Raw genomic sequence first — 19,185 nt, forward strand, 5'->3', positions numbered from 1 at the left:
GAACCAGTCTACTTCCTAAACAATATTGGAATAAATTCCTATGCTGTTTATTCTTAATGTGGTGGCATCATCTATTTTTCAGCCACAGAGTGCCATCAAGTAACATTCAACTATGTTACATGTATAAAACATGAGTAAAAAAGCAATTTGACGACTTGAAATTGGCCTCCGTCTCTTTAAGAAGCTCCTACCACTTCCGGCACCCCGCCTTCATAATGTCGCCACAATGCGTCTCATTGTGCGTTTACAACGTTGGACTTAGAAGTAGAGAATAGTTAGTGAGAGCAAGCGTTTAGGCACCCCCTAGTGGCTGACACGGGAGATTCAAGGATTTCTGAAAAATGCACGAAAGAATCAAAGGAAGACTGCAGATATGTTTTTGAGGGAATAACATTATAATATAATGTAAAGCTCAAAACTTCATTCAAGTCATAAGAATATTGATAATCCCGACTAATCTATAACTGGAAAGGTTTAGTCTGATTTAATGAGAGAGTCTTTTTTATATACAGTGTATGTAAACATCTGGTTTAGGTGTGTATTAGTGTGTATTGGTTTACCAATAATGTATCAGAGTCAAGCACACGGAAGTATGATGTATTTTTATGTTAACGCTAATAACCATTACAGCTCCTGACATTCAGTCCCAAACACACCCTCAGTTACACGTCAGAACAATCTTCCTCACAAACCAGACAGACTAACAAACATCATTCAGCAGTCAGGGAAAGAAATTAGTATTTAATTCAATCTGCGCTCGTCGTCGTGACTCTGCGAGACTTCGGGGAAGTCGTGGCAGGGCGTTGTGGTGGGGCTTGTGTTCTCTTTCTTTCTTTTCCGTTGGAGAAAGTGGCTTGTGCTGCTCCCATTTCCCTTTGCAAACTGAAAGCAGTGAGTTCCTCTCTGGTGTTCTTTTGTGTGATGCGTAAAAGCATGATTAGGTCCTTTCTCTGAACATGTTTTGTTCCACTTCAAGACGTTACACACGAAATATTGCGGCAAAAATCCCCTCTTTATTCTGGACACCCCACACCCCTCCTGTTAGCACTGTTCAGGAATTATGGTGTGAGAAATGGGTTATCATTATCAAGGCACTAGCTAGCAATTCTCAGCATTAGGAAAGAATGAAAGCGTGACTAGAACCTGCAATATTTTCTTTTACAAGCCAAAATAAAATAAAAAAAAACAAACAAAACAAAACAGGAGGCTACAGAAGATGCAGCCTGTAGTCAAACTGTGCTCTCCAACAGTAACCACAGTATATTTAAAAATGATAGAAAAGGTGCTTGGCAACAATTTGTCCAGTTATTTCTACTGATGAACAACACAACACAAGACTTTTGACACATTTTTAGCGCCATACTGAGTTTCTGCTGTTCAAAGTCGCTTCAATCTACAGCAAATTCACACTCTGTTACATTCTTCTCCTCCGTAGGTCAGACATCGTCGTCCATGTAGGGTATGTCTGGGTCAGAAAAGCGTCTGTGACTCTTGGGGGCTCTAATATCTTTTTGCTGGAGCGTAGCCATGGCGATAGAGGAGAAAGAGGAGGAAGCAGAGGGAGGGCAGGAGGAGAAATCCAGCAGGAGGCCACTCTCTGGGTTGTCGAGGTACAAAGACTGGGTGCTGTCTTTGCGACGGCCGGGATGCTCCCTTTTCCAGACGGGGTACGAAATCTCTCGATTTCCAGGAGGAGGGAATGTCTGAGAAGAACCGGTGGCCATCTGCTGGGGGAGGACGCCTGGGGGCAGCTTGACGGTGTCTGGGATGACGGGGTTGCGGCGTTGCAGGGGCCTCCTGGTGGAAGCGGTGGAGGTTTCGGATGCCGTGGAGGCGCAGCTGGACAGAGAGGAGGTGGAGCTGGCGGGGGTGAGGTTTCCCAGAAACGGTCGTCCAACAGAGGGTTTAGTTCGCTGGACGAGATCTGGAGGCTTAAGAGGTCTAACTGGCCTGTGTCTTCTCAGCTGGACGCTACTGAGCCCTGGAAGAGAAGGAAAGACGAGAAAATGATGCAAACGTAAGAAGAAAAATGTGATTTTTTTTAAAAAGAGATTTCCCACAATATAATCAGGAAGGTGAAGAAAAATGGAAGATCATGCAACCATGTTATTTAAAATGAAATAGAGTCATGTGAAAAATATGGTGACAGCCTGAGTTTGACCATATTTGGACATGTGTACATTTAATATATATTAATGTTAACATTACTATAACAGTAATATGCAATAAACCTTGAAGATCTTTACATTTTGTTTCGAGAAATCTAAATTAATATATTTTAAACAAAAAAAAAGTGTACTTTTGGTGAGAAATACATTTGGATTTCGACGCATTTATTTCCTAATAATATAGCAAAATAAATGAAAAAGAAATGATAAGAACCATCATTTTGAAGAAGGTCTCCCCTGTTTAAATCTCTTATATACTTGCTTTGCTCTGGACTGAAGAAGAGCAATTAAACACCATAACAGCATCCAGAACTGACTGAAGCATGCAGAAAGATGACTAACATCTGTTGAGTTAAATGAAGTTAAAGGGTCTCAAAAAAAATTAAAATGAGCTTTTCCACTGTTCAGGAAATGGCCTACATGTGGGGAACATTCAAAACAGCAAACAAGTTCAAGGCTTGGCCGTCCAAGCCAGCCTTGAAAGATGCTAAAAAAAACTCCAAAGAAATAAAATGTCATCACAGGACCCACAGCAGACTGTCGTTACTAACATTTACCAAAGAGAACAAAGAAAAACACCAGATCTGCTGGGATAACATTTTCTGGACAGATGAATCAAAATGAATAGATTAAAACATGATTAAAACATGCATCATTTTTTGTTTTTATCCTTTAATTAAATCACTTCCTTTTCCAGAGATGACAACCAAAGAGATTAGACATCAACATGGGAACCCTTCTTAGAAACAATCAGAGTTACCAACAGGTGTCCTCAATTTTTTACATGACTGTATATTCAGGGAGTTACATTTTCATGCATTTTAGTTGATTTGGTGCCAAATGTGTCCATGAAGTTTGAGCATGCATCTGTGCCACACGTGAATTTACATGCACACAAACACACAAACACGGTTGCTGTTCCTCCAACCTGCTTTGTTTACAGAGCAGACATCAGCGCCCCATCACCATCACTGGTCCAGACCTGCACCACAAAAGACAGGAAGGGCCCAACCCAGTGGCCCCGGAGTCCAGTCAGAAACCCACAGGTGTGTGAGAGGAACAGGCAGAAAGAGGGAAACACCGGACTGTACCTTACTACTGACCTTCTGGCTCGGAGCCGTGCGCGGACGAACGCTGCTGCTGTTCGTCCAGAAGACTCTCGGAGCTCAGAGACGCTTCAGAGTCCAGGTTCTCCTGGTCTGAACCGGGCTGCTCCATCTCTGGCAGCCGGAAAGCCAGTTCCTCTCTTGAGAGTAAACGAAGAAGAAGTTAAAAAAAACAAACAAATCAACGTGAAGAAAAAGGTAAGGGAGTGTGTTCCTTACTTCTCTTGTTTGATGGACTTGATGCGTTCCACCAGGTTGTTCTCCGTCTCAGTGTCCGAGTCCAGCGGCTCGTTCTCGGGGACCACGGTGAGATCAGAACTGACCTTCTCACGGATCTGCACAACACACAGCACCAAACACTGATGATGACCCACCAACTCCATCCATGTGTTAAACCGCAGTGACTACAGAGATGTTTAAGTACAAGTTAAAACCGAAAAACACAGTAGATTCAAACCTTAAAGGGAAACCGAGCCAAAATGGTTAGTCAGGTCAGGAGAAGAGCAGAGTGGATGTCGCCTGCGACCTTCATGCATTTACATTTATTAATACTTACGGCATGTTTGTGAGCAATCGTGTAAAAAATAATATCCAGTGCCAAAAGTGTTGATATCCCTTGAAGTTGTTTCCATTATGCCAGGTTACAACCACAAACTTTAACCGTATGTTATTGGGATTTTATGTAATAAACAAACGCAAGGTAGTATGTGATTTTTTTTAATGGAAGAGAAACGTTTTAATTTCCAAATCTGTAAAAATATAAACCTAAAAAACCACACCGGCGCTAGAAGTCAGTGCTATATAAGGTGATCTCTTACTGCAGTAGGAACATACTTACACCTTAAGCTCTTTTAGACTGCAGAGAGAGCGTCTGCGAATATCAGCTTAAAAGATTTCAGATTCTTCGTCAAATTTAGGTTTAGACATTTTGTGTTAAAATGAACCATTTTAACACAAAAATATTAATATTATTGTTCGGCTGGAAGGCAATACTCCATCCAAATATCAAATCTTCTGTAGCCTCTTTTTGTTTTCTTCTTGGCAGTCGGTTGCACTTGATTTCATTTAGTCGTATCAGGACATAAAATCGACATGAAGTTTGTGGCTAGAATGTAACAACTAGGGAAAAAAACGTTCAAGGAATATCAACACGAGGCAGCAGGTTCACTCCTCAGGAAAACATCAAAGTCCAAATAAGGTTTAGTTCCAGTTAAATAACATGACTTTCAGAGCTCTGTGGTATATTTAAATGCTGAATTAATACCATAAAGCCCTGAAGGTCACAATAGTGTTAGATCACCTTCTGATAAAAGAGATCACAACCCAGAATCCCTTCGTATTCTTCTAACAACAAACGCTTCACATCACAAGCAGAACAAATACTGAACCAACAGCAACATGCAAACTACTCCCAATTAGTACAAACAAACTGCATTAATACAAGATAACAAGAGAAACCAACAAAAGAAAGGATTCAGCACCCAGGTCTAACATGCCATGCACAGGCGCTTGGACATGGCAAACTACTGCACACTACATCTACAGGATCTACTACACCTGAGGTCTGGATGATACATACCACCCCTCCTTTGTAATGAGCTGTCAACCTGAGAGATAAAGGGCAGCTGGTCTAAAGAGAGACAAGGAACATTAACCGTGTTACCAATGTACTGTAAACCCGAGAGGCCATGCAATGGGATAAAGTAATGGATGTTTATGATGTACACAGTGTGAGGAAATTATGAATATGGTTAATGATCAGTAAGTACATTAGGATAAATCCATAATCTCCAACATGGGTGAAACTTCAGCTTTTATTTCTAACGGGAAGAAGAGATTTGTCCCTGACTGCAGTTTAGGATGTTTCCACAGCTAATAGTTCAAAAATGCAACATTTGTGACATTTTCAGATGGTGTGGTTCACTTTCACACTGCACTGGGTCAAAGAAACCAAACCCTTCGAAAAACCTGTTCATCTCCTCGCCTGTGGTGGCGCTGCATCAAGACATGAGCGCAACTTCTTTCTTCATGACATGTAAACAAAAATGGGGTGGAATGAAATTTTAGCTGCTGAAGGATTTTCTTTTGCCTTTGGTAAAAGACAATGACCCATTTCGCCAGTTAGTGCTGGACCCGCCCATCTGTTTTGGTTGTATTTACGTTTTAGTTTCAAATGAACTGAGATCTAGGTTTGTAGGCAGAGTTTTCCTTTTTTGGTCTGCATCAGGGTTTGATTGCACATTCACACCTCCCCAAACGAACTGGACTTTCTAGATGAACTGATAAGAGTTCGATTAAAGTGGACTAAACAAGGATGGTGTGAATGCACCTTAATAGGTTGCCTTATTTACAACCAAAGGTAGATTTGGTTTGCACTGTTACAAAACACATGCATACTGTAAAATGCAAGAACACATCAGATAACCATCCACATATAATCGTGCTCAAAGCTCCACAGGTCAGATTCAAAACAAAGTTTGAAAACCCAGAACAGGAGAGTATAAATGTAAAAAAGTAACTAGTATATATAGTGTGTTTCAGTAAGAATTTTGTCATTATATAAAATCTGTTAAGAAAACACTAAGAGCATGTATGTCACTTCAGTTAGTTCATTTCAACAGCAGCAGTAGGAACAAATCTGTTTTTAAAGCTTCTCGTCCTTCAATAAGGAACTAAAAACCTCTGACCAGAGGGAAGAAGCTGAAACTCCCTTTAAAAGGTTGAAAAATACATTTTAAAACAGAAGAGGCTATCAGCTGTACCTGGCTGAGGTACAGGGATGCAATGGTTTAGAGGACATCTTAATAATCTGCTGAAGGGAACTCTTTTCTCTTAGTGCTGCTTGATCAAACCATGAGATAACAAGGAATAAGATAAAACCGATTTAATGAAAGGACCATAAAACATTGGTCATTATGGTCAATACTGAACTGACAAAGTTTCCTTAGACAAAATAGGCGCTAGTCAGCCTTTTCAGACACTTTGTGAAGTTTGTTTGGTCTGCTTGACACAGTACAGTGTGAAAGTGAACGGCAGCAGCTGAAAATGCAACAAATGTTTCAGTTTCGGTCTCCAGTCAAATGGGACTAACAGGTGTGAAAACACTCCAGGTTTCATTTGGACACAGTTTGGGTAACAACTAAAGGAGTACAGAAAATAAAGGGTAAAGCCTTATAAGAAATATCTTGGTGTCATCTTGGATTTTGTTAAAGGTTTGACAAAATGTTATGCAGAGATAAAAAAAAAAGCAATTTGCTGCAGATATTTTTATCTCAGTGAAGAGCAGCAACTCCAAACGTCAAACCACAGAGGATGATGTAAAATCAGACCTAAACCTGAACACCTGATAGGGCTTCACTTCCTAAGATGACAGGTATTGACTTTATTGTATTTTGCTTGCATGTACTGCTGGGTCTTAATGAATGTATGCTTTTATACTAAATTCTCCATAAGAGTTTATTATTTTATGGGGACAAGCATTGCATATAAACTTTGACCAAATGTTGCAGAGTTTGGTGCTTGTTGAGCTCTGCGTATGCTACGTAAGCTAATAAATGTCGTGACATAATGCTGGATTCACGTGACAGAAGATGTGGGACTGACGCCTGTCGAGGTCCATTAGAGCTGATCTAAACATCAATCCACAGTAAACAGCTAGGACTCACTGTGTTCTTTCTCTTGAGATTCAGCTGTTTGACAGCCAGAGCCTCAGCGTACTCCAGCTGCTCGATCTCCTCCATCTTCTCATTGTAGCGCCTGATTTGCTCGATGATCAGCATCTCCACACACCTGCAGGCGAACGAGCGACACTGGGTGAGTTCAGATCAAATATTAAAAACAAGATTTTGAAAGTTTTTGCTTTGCGGGCCAGACTCACGTCGTCGTCTTTGCCACGTCCTTCATGCTGAGCAGCGGGTCAGCCGTGTTGGGGCAACGCAGGATACACGGAGCAAACACTATAGCCAGCGAGTTGGGGGACATGCGGTTGTGCTCCTCTTCCTTAGAGACCCTGCAGGAATATAATCAGAGAAATATACCTCAGTATCTGCCAGTTCAGCTTCTTTTACTGCAGTTTCTAGATGTGTGGAAGTACAGCAGGTGGAGAATGTTTACTTGACAAGGTGGAAGATGAGCCGCTCTAATGTGTTGAAGTTTGCAGTGGGAAGTTCCTCCAGGATTTTGTAAATGGCTTGAAGCTGCTCCTGCTTCTCTGGCAGCTCTAACAGAGAAACAAAACAGATAAGAGTTTAGTTCAAAAGACAGAATGAAGACAGAGCTGCTAAAAAAATATTCAACCTTTGTATTATAATTGTTAAATAGTTGATCACAGAATAACTTTATCTTAAATCTACCTGAACACCAATTGATAAGAGCACAAAAAAAATGAGGAAAGTTTGACTTCAGGAAACAGACAAAACTTTCGTATCACTTAAATTTTTTCCACATTTTCTGATGCTTTGTGTGACAGACGGACATATTTGTGTAGTAGAAGGAAAATAAAAATTTTTCAGTAAAAAATTCCGAAATGTGTGACATACGGCACTGGAAAACACGAAGAGACCCCTGAACTGAACCTCACTGAAAACCAAATATTGATTTCTGAACTCTTCCTGAGTTAAAACATTAGTATTGTTGTTTCTAAATAAATATGAACTTCTGAAAGCACTGCATCTTTTTTTGATATTTTGACCATTTCTCCTTTTCTGCAAATAAATAGTACATTTTTGCTTGGAATTTCAGAGTCAGCAGTTCATAGAATAAAAGAACAATGTTCATTTTGCTCAAACATATACCTATAAAACGCAAAATCAGCAAAACTGATCATTTTAAGTCGTCTCTTAATTTTTTCCAAAGATGTACATATCTATTGATCCCCTTTGACTCAGACGTTCCTCAATAAAATCCAAGGAAACCAATTGTCTTCTGAGGTCACCTACACAGCAAACAGAGTCACCCTGTGCGGAATTTAACCTGAATAAAAATGGAGCTGATCTATGAAGGCCTCAGATGTTTGTTAGAGAAAAGGGAGAAATCTGCTTAAAGCAGAGAATAAATCCAATCCAACAAGCAACCAAGAGGTCCATATCACTCTGGAGGAGATGCAGCGATCTAAAGCTCAGGTGGAATAATCAGCTCTCAGGAAAATTATTAAACCTGAAATCTGACATTTATAAAATAGTGGCAGCCAAATGTTGTCATAGAGCACAACTTTAAATGGTGGATGATGGAGATGTACAGAAGCAGAGTCAACAGGAAGACGGATGGAGCCAAACGTGAGGCAGTGTCGGAAGAAAAACTGTTTTATGCTGCAGAAAACTTGAGAATGGTCAGGGGTCGCCCTCCAGTGGGGAGGCAACCTCTAACAAAGAGCTAGGGATTTAATGAAGTTACAAGGCAACTAGTTGCACTTATTTAGGGGCTGAATAAAAATACCCATTTATTATATATTTTTAAACTTTGAAGACACTGAGAATGTGTGAAAAATGTGAAAAAGTTAACTTTTTCCAAAACTCTGTAATTTCCTGTAGTGGAAGAAGTCCCGTCAGGCCTCCACTCACCCACAGCATGCAGGAAGTCGTTGTAATGTGCGAAGGTCATGAGTGGGTCTGGCAGCTCCCTTAACCACTGCTTTACCAGGCCTGTCACCGTGTGGATGGGATAGTCCTCAAGAATGTCCACATAAGTATCTAAACACACAAGAACCAGAACAGCAAAACAAAAGTCAAGACTTGATATCTCTGTTGCACATCTGATAGAAGCCAGGTAAGTGAAAAGGGGTCTGACCCATCTCTAGCCGCTGGTGCAGCTCCCTCATGCGGTTGGCAGCGCCTGATTTGCGGTAGATGCCCTCGGTGTAGAGGCCGTGCATCTCCACATGCTCCAGCATCATCTCCAGCACCGTTGGCACCGGGTTCTTATCGCTCACCAGGTGACAAACTCGCACCCCGAAGTTACATCCCGTCACCTCTTCATCATTCTGAGGATCCACAGCAGCAGTCAGTAACACAACGGCACAAATTTACTGATTGATTTGAAAACACTAATACAGTGTTTTCAAATATTTATATTTATAAACTTATATTTAAGCTTGCCCTATACATCAAATTGAACTAAACTACCCCTCATAATCATTGTAATATGTAAAAAAAACCCACAACATATAATTTTCTTATAGAAATCACTAAGCAGAAACATAAAATGAAAAAGGAGTAATAATTTAAAGTTTTTTTGAAGCCCCATAATGCATTCCTAACTCCATGCTTGAATCATTCCATAACTTAATTCAAACAGAAAAAAAGCCTATTTTTTCTCTCTTTTTTAGCTTGTTTTTTAATCTATTGCAAATTATATTTGGATTCATGGAATATGAACAATCTTTGCACCCCAGCAGGCAGTAAACCTAATTTTGCGCTAAACTTTGACAATGAAACGAATCAAGCCATACCTTTTTGGCACAGAAGCTGGAGCAGTTGATGGCTATCTTACTAAGGCACTTCTTGTGGCACACCATTTTACAATCTGTCAGAAAAGTCAAAACGATGTCCTCAGATACGGATTAAAGAGGAAACATGGCCGTCTTTATTGGGGCTTATACTCACTGCTGCACATGTAGGCTTTCTCCATCCCCCAGATGTAGGAGCTGCACTGGTCACACGACTGAACAATGCTGACCTGATAGTTGATGAAACCATGGTCCAGCAGGGACTCCATCTAACAAAAAAAAAAGAATAATTTATACTGAACTAGAATAGAGTGGGTGGAAAAAGAAGGAGAATGCAAACTGCAGGCTTACAATTTTATCTTTTTTCCTCCTTTTCTTTCTGGCTTTGGTCGGCTGGAAGACAGAAGGCTGTGAGAACATCGTTTTGTTTTCATATTCAGACCGCTCAATCATCCTGAATCTGAGTTTCACCTTGACGGGCTCGGCTTCCTCCTTCTTCACCTCTCCTCTGATGAAACCGTCCAGGACCGACTGGAACAGGTTGACCACTAACTGAACATCTTCCTGCTGCTTGTCTGTGGCCAAGTGGATCACTTTATTTTTGAAGCCCGTCATCAGCGCTTTGTAGCCGATGGTAGGATTCTGTAAAAGTTTAGAGGAAGTTTAGGCAAGTGTTTTAACACTAATTAGCATGTTTCATAAAGCGTGTTTCAAGTCTACTTACTGAGAGAGAATACATAGATTTGATCTGCTCTCTAAACTGCATGGTGGCGGTGACAAAGATGGACTCTATAGGCGACAGCGACTTGCCTCTGGAGCGGAAATCATTCACCTAACACAGCAGCAAAAACAAGTTACGTCTTGTTTTAGAAATCTGATTAAACAAATCGAACAAAGAGTCGACACTTCGCGGCTTTTCGCTCACCTGGTTGCCCAGAAACTCGTCGAGGTTCCGCAGCTCGTTGCTGTTGGCGATCACTCGGTCCAGTGAGGCGTCCCAATGCTCTGAAACTCGGGTGGCACGGCTGATCTTAATCGTAGGGTTTCGGCCTATACCTTTACCCGTCCGGTCGCTGAGCGGCTGAGAAACGGGACGCACCGAGGGGCCAGAGGGAGGCGCTGTAGAGCGGAAATGTTTTACAACAAAGATAAATACATTAATGCATATTTTCCAAGCATCCAAATGGATTAAAATATAAAAGTTGATCCTATTTGTGTAGTGAGGGAAGGTGTGGTCTGAGAATATCAACACACTATATATAAGCTGTGTAATTACAAATCAGTTCATTTTCCTCTGGCAACATGGGCCAAAAGAGGCCAAACGGATATTAAAACGCCAAAAATTGTGAAATTGTAAAAAGTCAAAAATTGGTCTAGTTTCTAGTGCAAATTCTTTTGTACAATTGAAATAAAACAAAGCAAACTTACAAATAGTACAGGTAGTTTCACTGACAGATTTATTTCACTTATAACAAGGGGAAAAATGTCTTATTATAAGTGAAAATAATCTGCCAGTGGAAAAAGTACTTTTTATCATTAATTATTATCAAGAATTATTGACTTGAAACAAGCTACGTCATCTTGCTCAATACCAATATTTGTATATTGGTTTTGTCCTATTTCAAGTCTAACGTGATGCTTGCACTAGAAAGTAGAAAATGTACATGAGAGAAAAGCAGTCCAACTCTCTGAGCAGAGTCAGACATTATCTGTTATTCTCAAAACAACAAAAGTGAAATAGGAACATCTTCAATTTAGCTGCACACATTGATTCTCAAAAGAAACTAAAAACATCCGTGTTACTTTCCTAAATATTCACATCAGAGGTTTATTAACATTTTGAATTTATTGCAAGAACAGTAATCTTCAAAATTACAACTTATTTAATAATTGCACGCAAAATGTTACCACAAACTAAAAGATGAATTAACAAATACTAGAAAAATACTGAAATCTATTTCCAGACTATAATCAGATTTTGTATGAACTCTGCTGAAAAAACGTGAAACGTGTGTGCAAAAAATCAGAAAGACAACCTAAAGATCTGAGTGATTCTACCTTCCCCAAGCATCGACTTGTCGTTGAGACTCTGAGCAAATGTCAGCTCTCCGTTGTCTGGAGTATGCGCCTCTTTGGATCTCTTCTTCAAAATCTTGCTGAAGAAACCGCCAGACCTGTGGGGCAAGAAAAAAATCAAAAGAAACCGTCACCTCCGAAATAAGAAAAACATGTTTCACAATCAAGATTATCTGGATAGAAACAGTGGAGATGATCAGAGTGAACTCAGTATTGTACAACTCAAAAACAAGATAAATGTATGTTTATTTTGTTCTTATGTCACAGTGAAACTCAGAAATGTTTCCACCTACTTGTCTGGTGTGGTCGTGTTAGAGGGAAGTGAGTCTGGTTGTCCAGAACCGTCCTGGTGTCTCTTCCTAAAGGAGCTGGACCTGGAGCTGTCCCCTTGACCGTCTTGTGGATGATTTACCTGCAGAGTCACAAAGACAGTGAAGAATTTAAAAATAAATCATGTAAATAAGGAAACACCAGCTGAGTTCATCATTCTTCCAAATTTTAGTTGTTACATTTTCCATCAGTTCTACACATTTCAGTAAAAAAAAACAACAAAAAAAAACCGAGGTTGGTTTTACAGTATTCAACAAAACAGATTAAAGTTAGCTTCTGTTCTGATTTTGTGGTGTGACATAGAGCTCAAGATATGAAAAACAGGGCAACACAGAGCCAGTTGTGCAAACAACCATGCACACACACTCACACCTGAGGAGAATTTAGAGAGACCAATTAACCTGACAGTCATGTTTTTGGACTGTGGGAGGAAGCAGGAGTACCCGGAGAAAACCCACGCATGCACAGGGAGAACATGCAAACTCTGGAGTGTTATGAAAATATAACACTCCAGAAAAATATCTGTTATGATTTATCCTGCGTTTTCCTGCTGGTACCTCTCTGACGGTCACGGTCCAGGGGTCTCTGACGGAAACCGCCCAGGCTCCATCCGAGCTTGGAGACAAACTGTCAACGGACGAGTGGGACACGTCCCTCCTGCAGGCAGGCGATAAAGACAAAGCAGCTCAGGTTTATCAGTTTAAGACAGAAATATCAAACTCATTTTTATTTCGGGTCACATCATGAATCATTAATGTCCTCAAAGGGCTACATGTGGCAGAAATTATTGATAAAATTAGCTGTTAAGAAATTTAGCTTTTTCTGCATTCGATGAGCACCTTTAACAATTTTATATTTGCCATTTAAGTAATTTACACAAATACTAATAAAATAATATTTAATGGGGCAGTATTATGTATTTTAGACACATTGTATCATTTTATATCACTATCCCTATAAAAACGCTGAATATATCAAAATGACGTAAAAGAAATTTGACTTTGTAATTTAAATTGGGCCTCTGTCTCTTTAAGAAACTACTGTTTCCAACACTTTGCATGCAGACGGTCATAACAACATCGCTCCTTTATATAACTTTTTAACGTTTTTACCAGCGTTGCACTAAGAAGTAACTCATAATGAGCTCAGCAGATGAGCAGTTCCACCAGGTGTTTGCTAATTGCTGCTGCTTGGTCTATCAGGCGTTTCGCAAAGCTGAATTGTTGCCATGGAGATTAAAGGATTTCTCAAACATGTATGACAGAAACAAAGCAACACTCCTGATATGTTTTTGATGAGTGAATAAAATTATAACATGATGTAAAGCTCAAATATATATATTTTACATAATACTGCCCGTTTTAAAAAAACTATTATCTTGAAGCTCCATTTAAGTGGCCCTCTGGTGACTGAAGGGCCACAGAAATAACAATGGCGGTCCGATTTTGGCCCGTGGGCTTTGAGTTTGACACATATGGTTTAAAACAGTAACAGAGGAGTGATCAGTGTAGTGTCAGACGTACAGCGGTGGTTTCTTTGTAGTCTCCTCTTTGCTGTGAAGTGGAGGCGACCCGGTGCTCTCAGAGCTCTCCCCGTTGCTCCTCCTTCCTTTCCATTTCTCCGGTTTCTCCTTTATGGCTCCAGAGCGCCGCTGCAGGTTCACCACCCCGACGCCTTCCCCTAAACCGTTTTTGTCCTGTGTGGAGTCGGCGGGATGCAGCGGTAACGTGGATGGACGGACGGGGCCGGCGGAGGGGGGAGAGGTTTTCCCCTCCTTCTTCTTCCAGGCCACGAAGGTGTACTGGTCCAGCTCCTTGCTGTCCGAACGCTCCTTCAGCTTGGACGTCTCCTGGTTCTGGCTCTTCGTCGGGGACGTCTGGTCTCGGTTGGTGGCTGAAGATGAGGATGAGGAGGAGGCGGCCCGTTCAGACTCTCTCTGGCTGTGCTCCAGGCCTCTTCGTCTCCTCTGCTCCCGCTTCTCCAGGCTCCTGGACGAAGGGACCTTGCTGATGAGGCCGGGCTGCGGCCGCTTCAATTCAGCATGCAGAGATGTTGTGGCGGTAGTGCTGGACTTTTTATCCTCCTGATGGGGGGAAATGCCTGTAGGTGCGTTTGGAGCCAGACCAGGTTCATGATCTTCATCTAGCTGGGGTCCAGCCTCAGCTTCCGTACCACAAGGATCCAAGTCCTCATCCTCCATCTCTTCATCCTTCCTCTGCTCCTCCTCTGGGACGTTTTCATCCAGCTTCTCCTCTGTAACTAGCTCAATGTCTGGATCCTCTCTCGTCTGAGGCTCTCTCGCCTCTTTTTGCACCTTTTCCTCCAGTTTTTTCTGGGTTTCCTGGGCTTTTCTTGCCGCTTCCTTCTCTGCTCGTCTCTTCCTTTCTTCTATTCTCAGTCTCTCTTCCTCTTCTGCTTTTCTCCTGGCCTCTTCCTCCTTTTCTCTCATTCTCCTCTCCTCTTCTCTTTTCCTGGCCTCCTCCTCCTCTTCTTCTTTCTTTCTTTTCTCTTCACGAATAGACCTACACCTGAAATGAACAGAAATATTTGGTCAGATACTAATAGCAGCATCTCCACACATTTTTTCACATAAACATTTGATATTTCCAGAAGAAGGATTCCAGAGTTATTTGTACTTTTTGCACATTTAAAAATATAAAAGCTAATATTCTCTTTATACATGGAAACTATATTTACCAGAAAGGCAGAAAAAAGGAGATGAAGATGGAAAGACAGAAAGGGCAGAAAGAAAGAACGAGTGAAAGAAAAACAAAAGAAAGAGAAGAGCAAAATAAAGAAAAGCTTCTCAATCTTACCCACATCAGTTATAAGCCTAAATTAAAATCCAAAATTGTTAATATTTATAGGATTCCTGTTGTTATGATGGGACTTGCTCAGTTTTTACCTCCTGCGCGCCGAGTGTCCTCTGACCAGAGCTTGTATTTTTGTTGCTCCGTGTTTTTGTCGGTGGTACTCGGATCTCTGTCTGTGTCCTCGCCACACAGCTTGGATCACAGTAGCTGCTCGTCGCCTTTGCTCCTTTCTGCAGTACCTGCGCCATGAAGCCTAACAGACAGAACCTCAGGCTGGTTATTCAGCAGGAAAGAAGCAACAAGTGCATTAAAGCGAGAGCTGAAAAACCTGAACAGAGCATCCGGTTTACCTGGATCAAGATGGCTGCTCTTCTCATTTCTACGAACTCGTTCCTCTGCAGGTGAGCTCTAAACCAGCGCTGGAGGAAGATGATCTTCCGCATCACTTCTCTGTGCCGCATGTCCTGCAGCTGCTGTCGCTCCAGCTCCTTCAAGAAGACCTGCAGCAAGAACACGTGAAAGTTAGAGGGAAGAGTTTAATAAGAAAAACACCTTTAAGACAAAAGTTTAGGAACAAGACATAAAATGGACATGTTATTTCTTAAGTCTTAATGAGATGCTTTCATCAAAACCTAATAGATTTCATTGCAGAAGTGCTATTATATCACCTGCCTTCCTTAAAGATGAAATTAATTTGCACAAAAGCAGACGGTGACTGGATGTAATATAATTTGGAGTAATGTAACCATATATGCCCTCATTTCCTGCAATACTTAGTTTAGGTTGATGAATTTTGAAGTTATTATTTCTGAAAAGTCTACCCCCGAGCCGATTTGAAACATTTGAGGGAATCTTCTGATTATAATACAGTGTAAGAACACTGCATAATACGAAATCATTAATACTGCATATGACTAAAAGTATTCAACTTTTAAACATGTTTTATACAATTCAATGTTTGTTGTTAATGTTCCCTAAAGGTGAGCCGGTCCGTCTAGCAGCAGTAGAACGGCTTTAATCATGAAATACGAACGAAATGCTTCTTGTGATGTGAGGTCATAAACAGCTCCTATATGCTTTCATGAAAGACTTGAGTCCAGTCAATCAAATACATGTTTTTCTTAAGCTATTGCTTTTAGATGAGCATGTTGGCACCTTGGTCTTGCCGATCTGGTATGTTGTTGGGTTGAAGCCCATTTTCTTCTCCAGCAGATCTGCAATGTCTTGTTTGGAGGCGGAGGAGTTCTTCAGCAGCAGAACCCTAAACTGCTCTAAAAACTCCTAAATAAACCAAACAAAAAACAAATACGGGTATAAGATTAATTATGTAGCTGAAGATTAATTCATAACACTCAATATTGCAGTATATATTGTTTTATTGTGCAGAATTAGGAACCCTGAACATTTCTACAAGCATTATAAATTATAATCTTTATGTTTTAATTTATTCATGGCTTTAAACTGAACTGCATCTCTGACGAAGAGGAGCAGATCTACCTTACCTGGAAGGTGTACTTGGCCGGGTACCCGGACCTCCTGATGCGGACGGTTTCTAGCATCCCTGTGTAATGCAGCTGCTGCAGCACTAACGCCTGGTCCAGATGCATCTCCTTCTGCTCATGCGAACAAATGGTTACATCATAAGTGTGGTTGGTGAAAGCTCCACACTTCGGGAACAACTCATCACCGGTTGAGACTCACCTTCTCCGCATTGGAGCGGATGCAGCGAATGAAGAAAGGCTCGGCTTTGTTCAGAGTTTCTAAGAGTTTCGTTAGAGAGTTCTGAGGAAAACAACAACAAAAAACAAAACAAGAGGTTTGATGTAGTTTCAGGGAAACACAGGTATTTACCCTGCAGCTAACACTTTGATTACCTGGAACTGAGCACTGATGCTGGGCGGCTTCTTCTTCTTGTGCAGGTGGAGCAGAGACTTTGTGGTACGATCGTGTAGCGTCAGACTCACGATGAACTTCAGAGACTGCGAATCCAGCAAACTCTGCACAGTGCCAAACCAGATTGATTAGCATCCCGATTGCAGATGTATTGGATCAAACTTATAAAACAGCTTTTAAATGAGAAGTATTTACCTTTGGGATGGCCTGCTTCTGCCTGACATTCTTGTTTTTCCTACAAACAGAGAAAAAGATGCAGAGTGAGTTCAGAGATGAAGCACAAAGGTTTGAAGATGGAACGGTCAAGCAGGAGGTTAGTACGGCCGGGCGACTTCTTCATGCAGTCATTGAGTGATGGAATCAAGGCTTGCACCTAGATGGGATGAATGACGAAGATGCCCGACACTGATAAAGAACAAATGTTGAAGAGGAAGACGAAGCTTGCTGCAAAAGATGGAATATGATTCTAATCAGGCCACAGAATGACGGACATGCTCCCCTGGTTGCAGCATGATAGAAATTTGCAGTGTTTTTCACACCCTACAAAGTTAAAGCTGTGTATCTGTGGCAGATGTTCAACTAGCAACACAACAACAGCCCTAATAATACAGCCAGAGCTACAAACAGATGGCTTCTATCGAGTTTTGGCACGTCACATTTGTGACCCACAATCGTCAGATTTAAAAAAAAAATCAAAATCATAAATCATGTTTTCTTCTCTTTCCACTTTGTTATGAACTATTTTGTGTTGTGAATTGCAATTAATCGGGGTATAAATATGTGCCAGGCACTGCACCATTGCGTTCCTCTCTGTGGGGATGCATCACACTGCAGCGATTTCTACCATGCTGAAAAGCTTTCGTGGAGCTTCATGCTGCAGTGAAATTATTCACTGCATCTTCAGGCCTCAACAAAAGCAGCTTCTCAAACTCTCAGACTCAAATAAAGCTAATCACAAGATGCACGACGAAGAAGCAGCAGTGTGTTTCATGAAACCTCAATGTTCTGCTGTAAACAAATGTCAGAGCATGTTCAGTCTGAGCGGATCAGGACTGGAGCGATCTGGAGCAGAGCCGATGTCGGCTCTGTCTGCAGACTCACTGGAGGACGTGGCGCGGGAAGCGGAGGCGACCCCAGGATTGCAACAGCTTGCGAGGGTCCTCCCCGTCCAGCTGCAAGTTCTTTATGGAGCTGATGATCTCTGAATGCATTTCTCTGATATACGCACCAGACACACACACACACAAGAAAAAAGGCAGAGATGGAGGAGAAGGGAGAGCGGGAGTAGTACGAAAAGACAGAAAGAGACAAAATAAAAGGAAAGGACAGTTGGAAAAAACACCACTGTTAGGTCACCTCCAAAAGAAACATACCGAAAACGGTTACCCAAGACAAAAAACACACAGTGCAGAATGGCTGGGGGTCAGATAACATGAGAAACACACAGGTTTCACACGCTGCTCATCTGCGAAGCAAAATACGTTCTCCTGTCGATCATGAAACCACAAGACCACCCAACCATGCTGTCACATCCTTTATGAAAACAGAGAAAGATCCCCACACAAGCAGAATCAGAAACGGGTGTATTTAGAGGATTTTTCACAAACACACACACACACATACATACACAGACAGACATTTTTTGGCACCCTTGCTAAAGATGTGTAAAAAGTCTTAAGAGTAGGTGATCTGGTCACAGTTGCATTATCTCAAGGTGAAATAAGTATAAAAATCCAACTTCTAATTTGAGCACATTTATTTAATAAATACAAAATAAATGCAGTATCCAAATAGTAATTGTGCTCAAATAAAACTCATTGACGGTGCCACTGACAGTCCTTTTAAAAATAAATGTAACTGAGGCATTGTTTATACTTTTTACTTTAAGATTGTAGTAGGGCTGAAACAATTAATCGGATTAATTGAGGTGAATCAATTGATTAAATAATTATCAGCTAATTTATTAAATAAAGAATTGGTAACTGGAGTCTACAAACTCACAGAAAAGGGCCAATTTCTGAACGAACAAGATACTCAGAGAAGTAATTAAGACAAAAATGTACAAACGATTGATACATCCAGCACTGAAGATAAAATAACCCCTTTGTATGTAAATATTTTTTACACAAACCTCCTCTAGTGGCAGTTTTAGCTTCACCTGGTTCAAATTTTGTAAACAAAAAATGGATAAAACATATTTTGCTATCCAATTATTAATTGTTTAATCAACAGATCAGCGCTGCACTGTGTTAATGTTAAGCTGAAAGGCCTGATATATTCCCATGTTTCTAATATTGTGTAAAAAAGGCATAAAGGAAAAATCCGCAGATGTGCCAAATTTTTTATCCAATTAATCG

General features: G+C 40.9%; 1 protein-coding gene across 1 annotated transcript in view; it reads right to left on the bottom strand.

The window, feature by feature from the left end:
• Window positions 1-583: 583 nt before the first annotated feature.
• Window positions 584-19,185, bottom strand: part of myo9b (myosin IXB) — a 69,901-nt gene continuing 51,299 nt past the window's right edge. Inside the window, exons 18-44 of the mRNA XM_023339293.1 lie at window positions 17,930-18,043; window positions 17,024-17,063; window positions 16,810-16,932; window positions 16,637-16,717; window positions 16,438-16,548; window positions 16,091-16,216; window positions 15,286-15,435; window positions 15,028-15,188; window positions 13,646-14,650; window positions 12,680-12,779; window positions 12,086-12,204; window positions 11,775-11,890; window positions 10,642-10,835; window positions 10,441-10,548; window positions 10,188-10,358; window positions 10,068-10,109; window positions 9,874-9,985; window positions 9,720-9,793; window positions 9,059-9,251; window positions 8,833-8,961; window positions 7,388-7,493; window positions 7,152-7,283; window positions 6,940-7,063; window positions 4,854-4,904; window positions 3,494-3,609; window positions 3,272-3,414; window positions 584-1,981 (exon numbers count right to left, since the gene is read on the bottom strand). Coding sequence (XP_023195061.1) covers window positions 1,437-1,981; window positions 3,272-3,414; window positions 3,494-3,609; window positions 4,854-4,904; window positions 6,940-7,063; window positions 7,152-7,283; window positions 7,388-7,493; window positions 8,833-8,961; window positions 9,059-9,251; window positions 9,720-9,793; window positions 9,874-9,985; window positions 10,068-10,109; window positions 10,188-10,358; window positions 10,441-10,548; window positions 10,642-10,835; window positions 11,775-11,890; window positions 12,086-12,204; window positions 12,680-12,779; window positions 13,646-14,650; window positions 15,028-15,188; window positions 15,286-15,435; window positions 16,091-16,216; window positions 16,438-16,548; window positions 16,637-16,717; window positions 16,810-16,932; window positions 17,024-17,063; window positions 17,930-18,043 — 4,486 coding nt within the window. The 3' untranslated portion in view covers window positions 584-1,436. The remainder of the gene's footprint in view (window positions 1,982-3,271; window positions 3,415-3,493; window positions 3,610-4,853; window positions 4,905-6,939; window positions 7,064-7,151; window positions 7,284-7,387; window positions 7,494-8,832; window positions 8,962-9,058; window positions 9,252-9,719; window positions 9,794-9,873; window positions 9,986-10,067; window positions 10,110-10,187; window positions 10,359-10,440; window positions 10,549-10,641; window positions 10,836-11,774; window positions 11,891-12,085; window positions 12,205-12,679; window positions 12,780-13,645; window positions 14,651-15,027; window positions 15,189-15,285; window positions 15,436-16,090; window positions 16,217-16,437; window positions 16,549-16,636; window positions 16,718-16,809; window positions 16,933-17,023; window positions 17,064-17,929; window positions 18,044-19,185) is intronic.

This window comes from Xiphophorus maculatus, chromosome 9 (assembly GCF_002775205.1).
Source record: "Xiphophorus maculatus strain JP 163 A chromosome 9, X_maculatus-5.0-male, whole genome shotgun sequence".
Classification (NCBI taxonomy): Eukaryota; Metazoa; Chordata; class Actinopteri; order Cyprinodontiformes; family Poeciliidae; genus Xiphophorus; species Xiphophorus maculatus.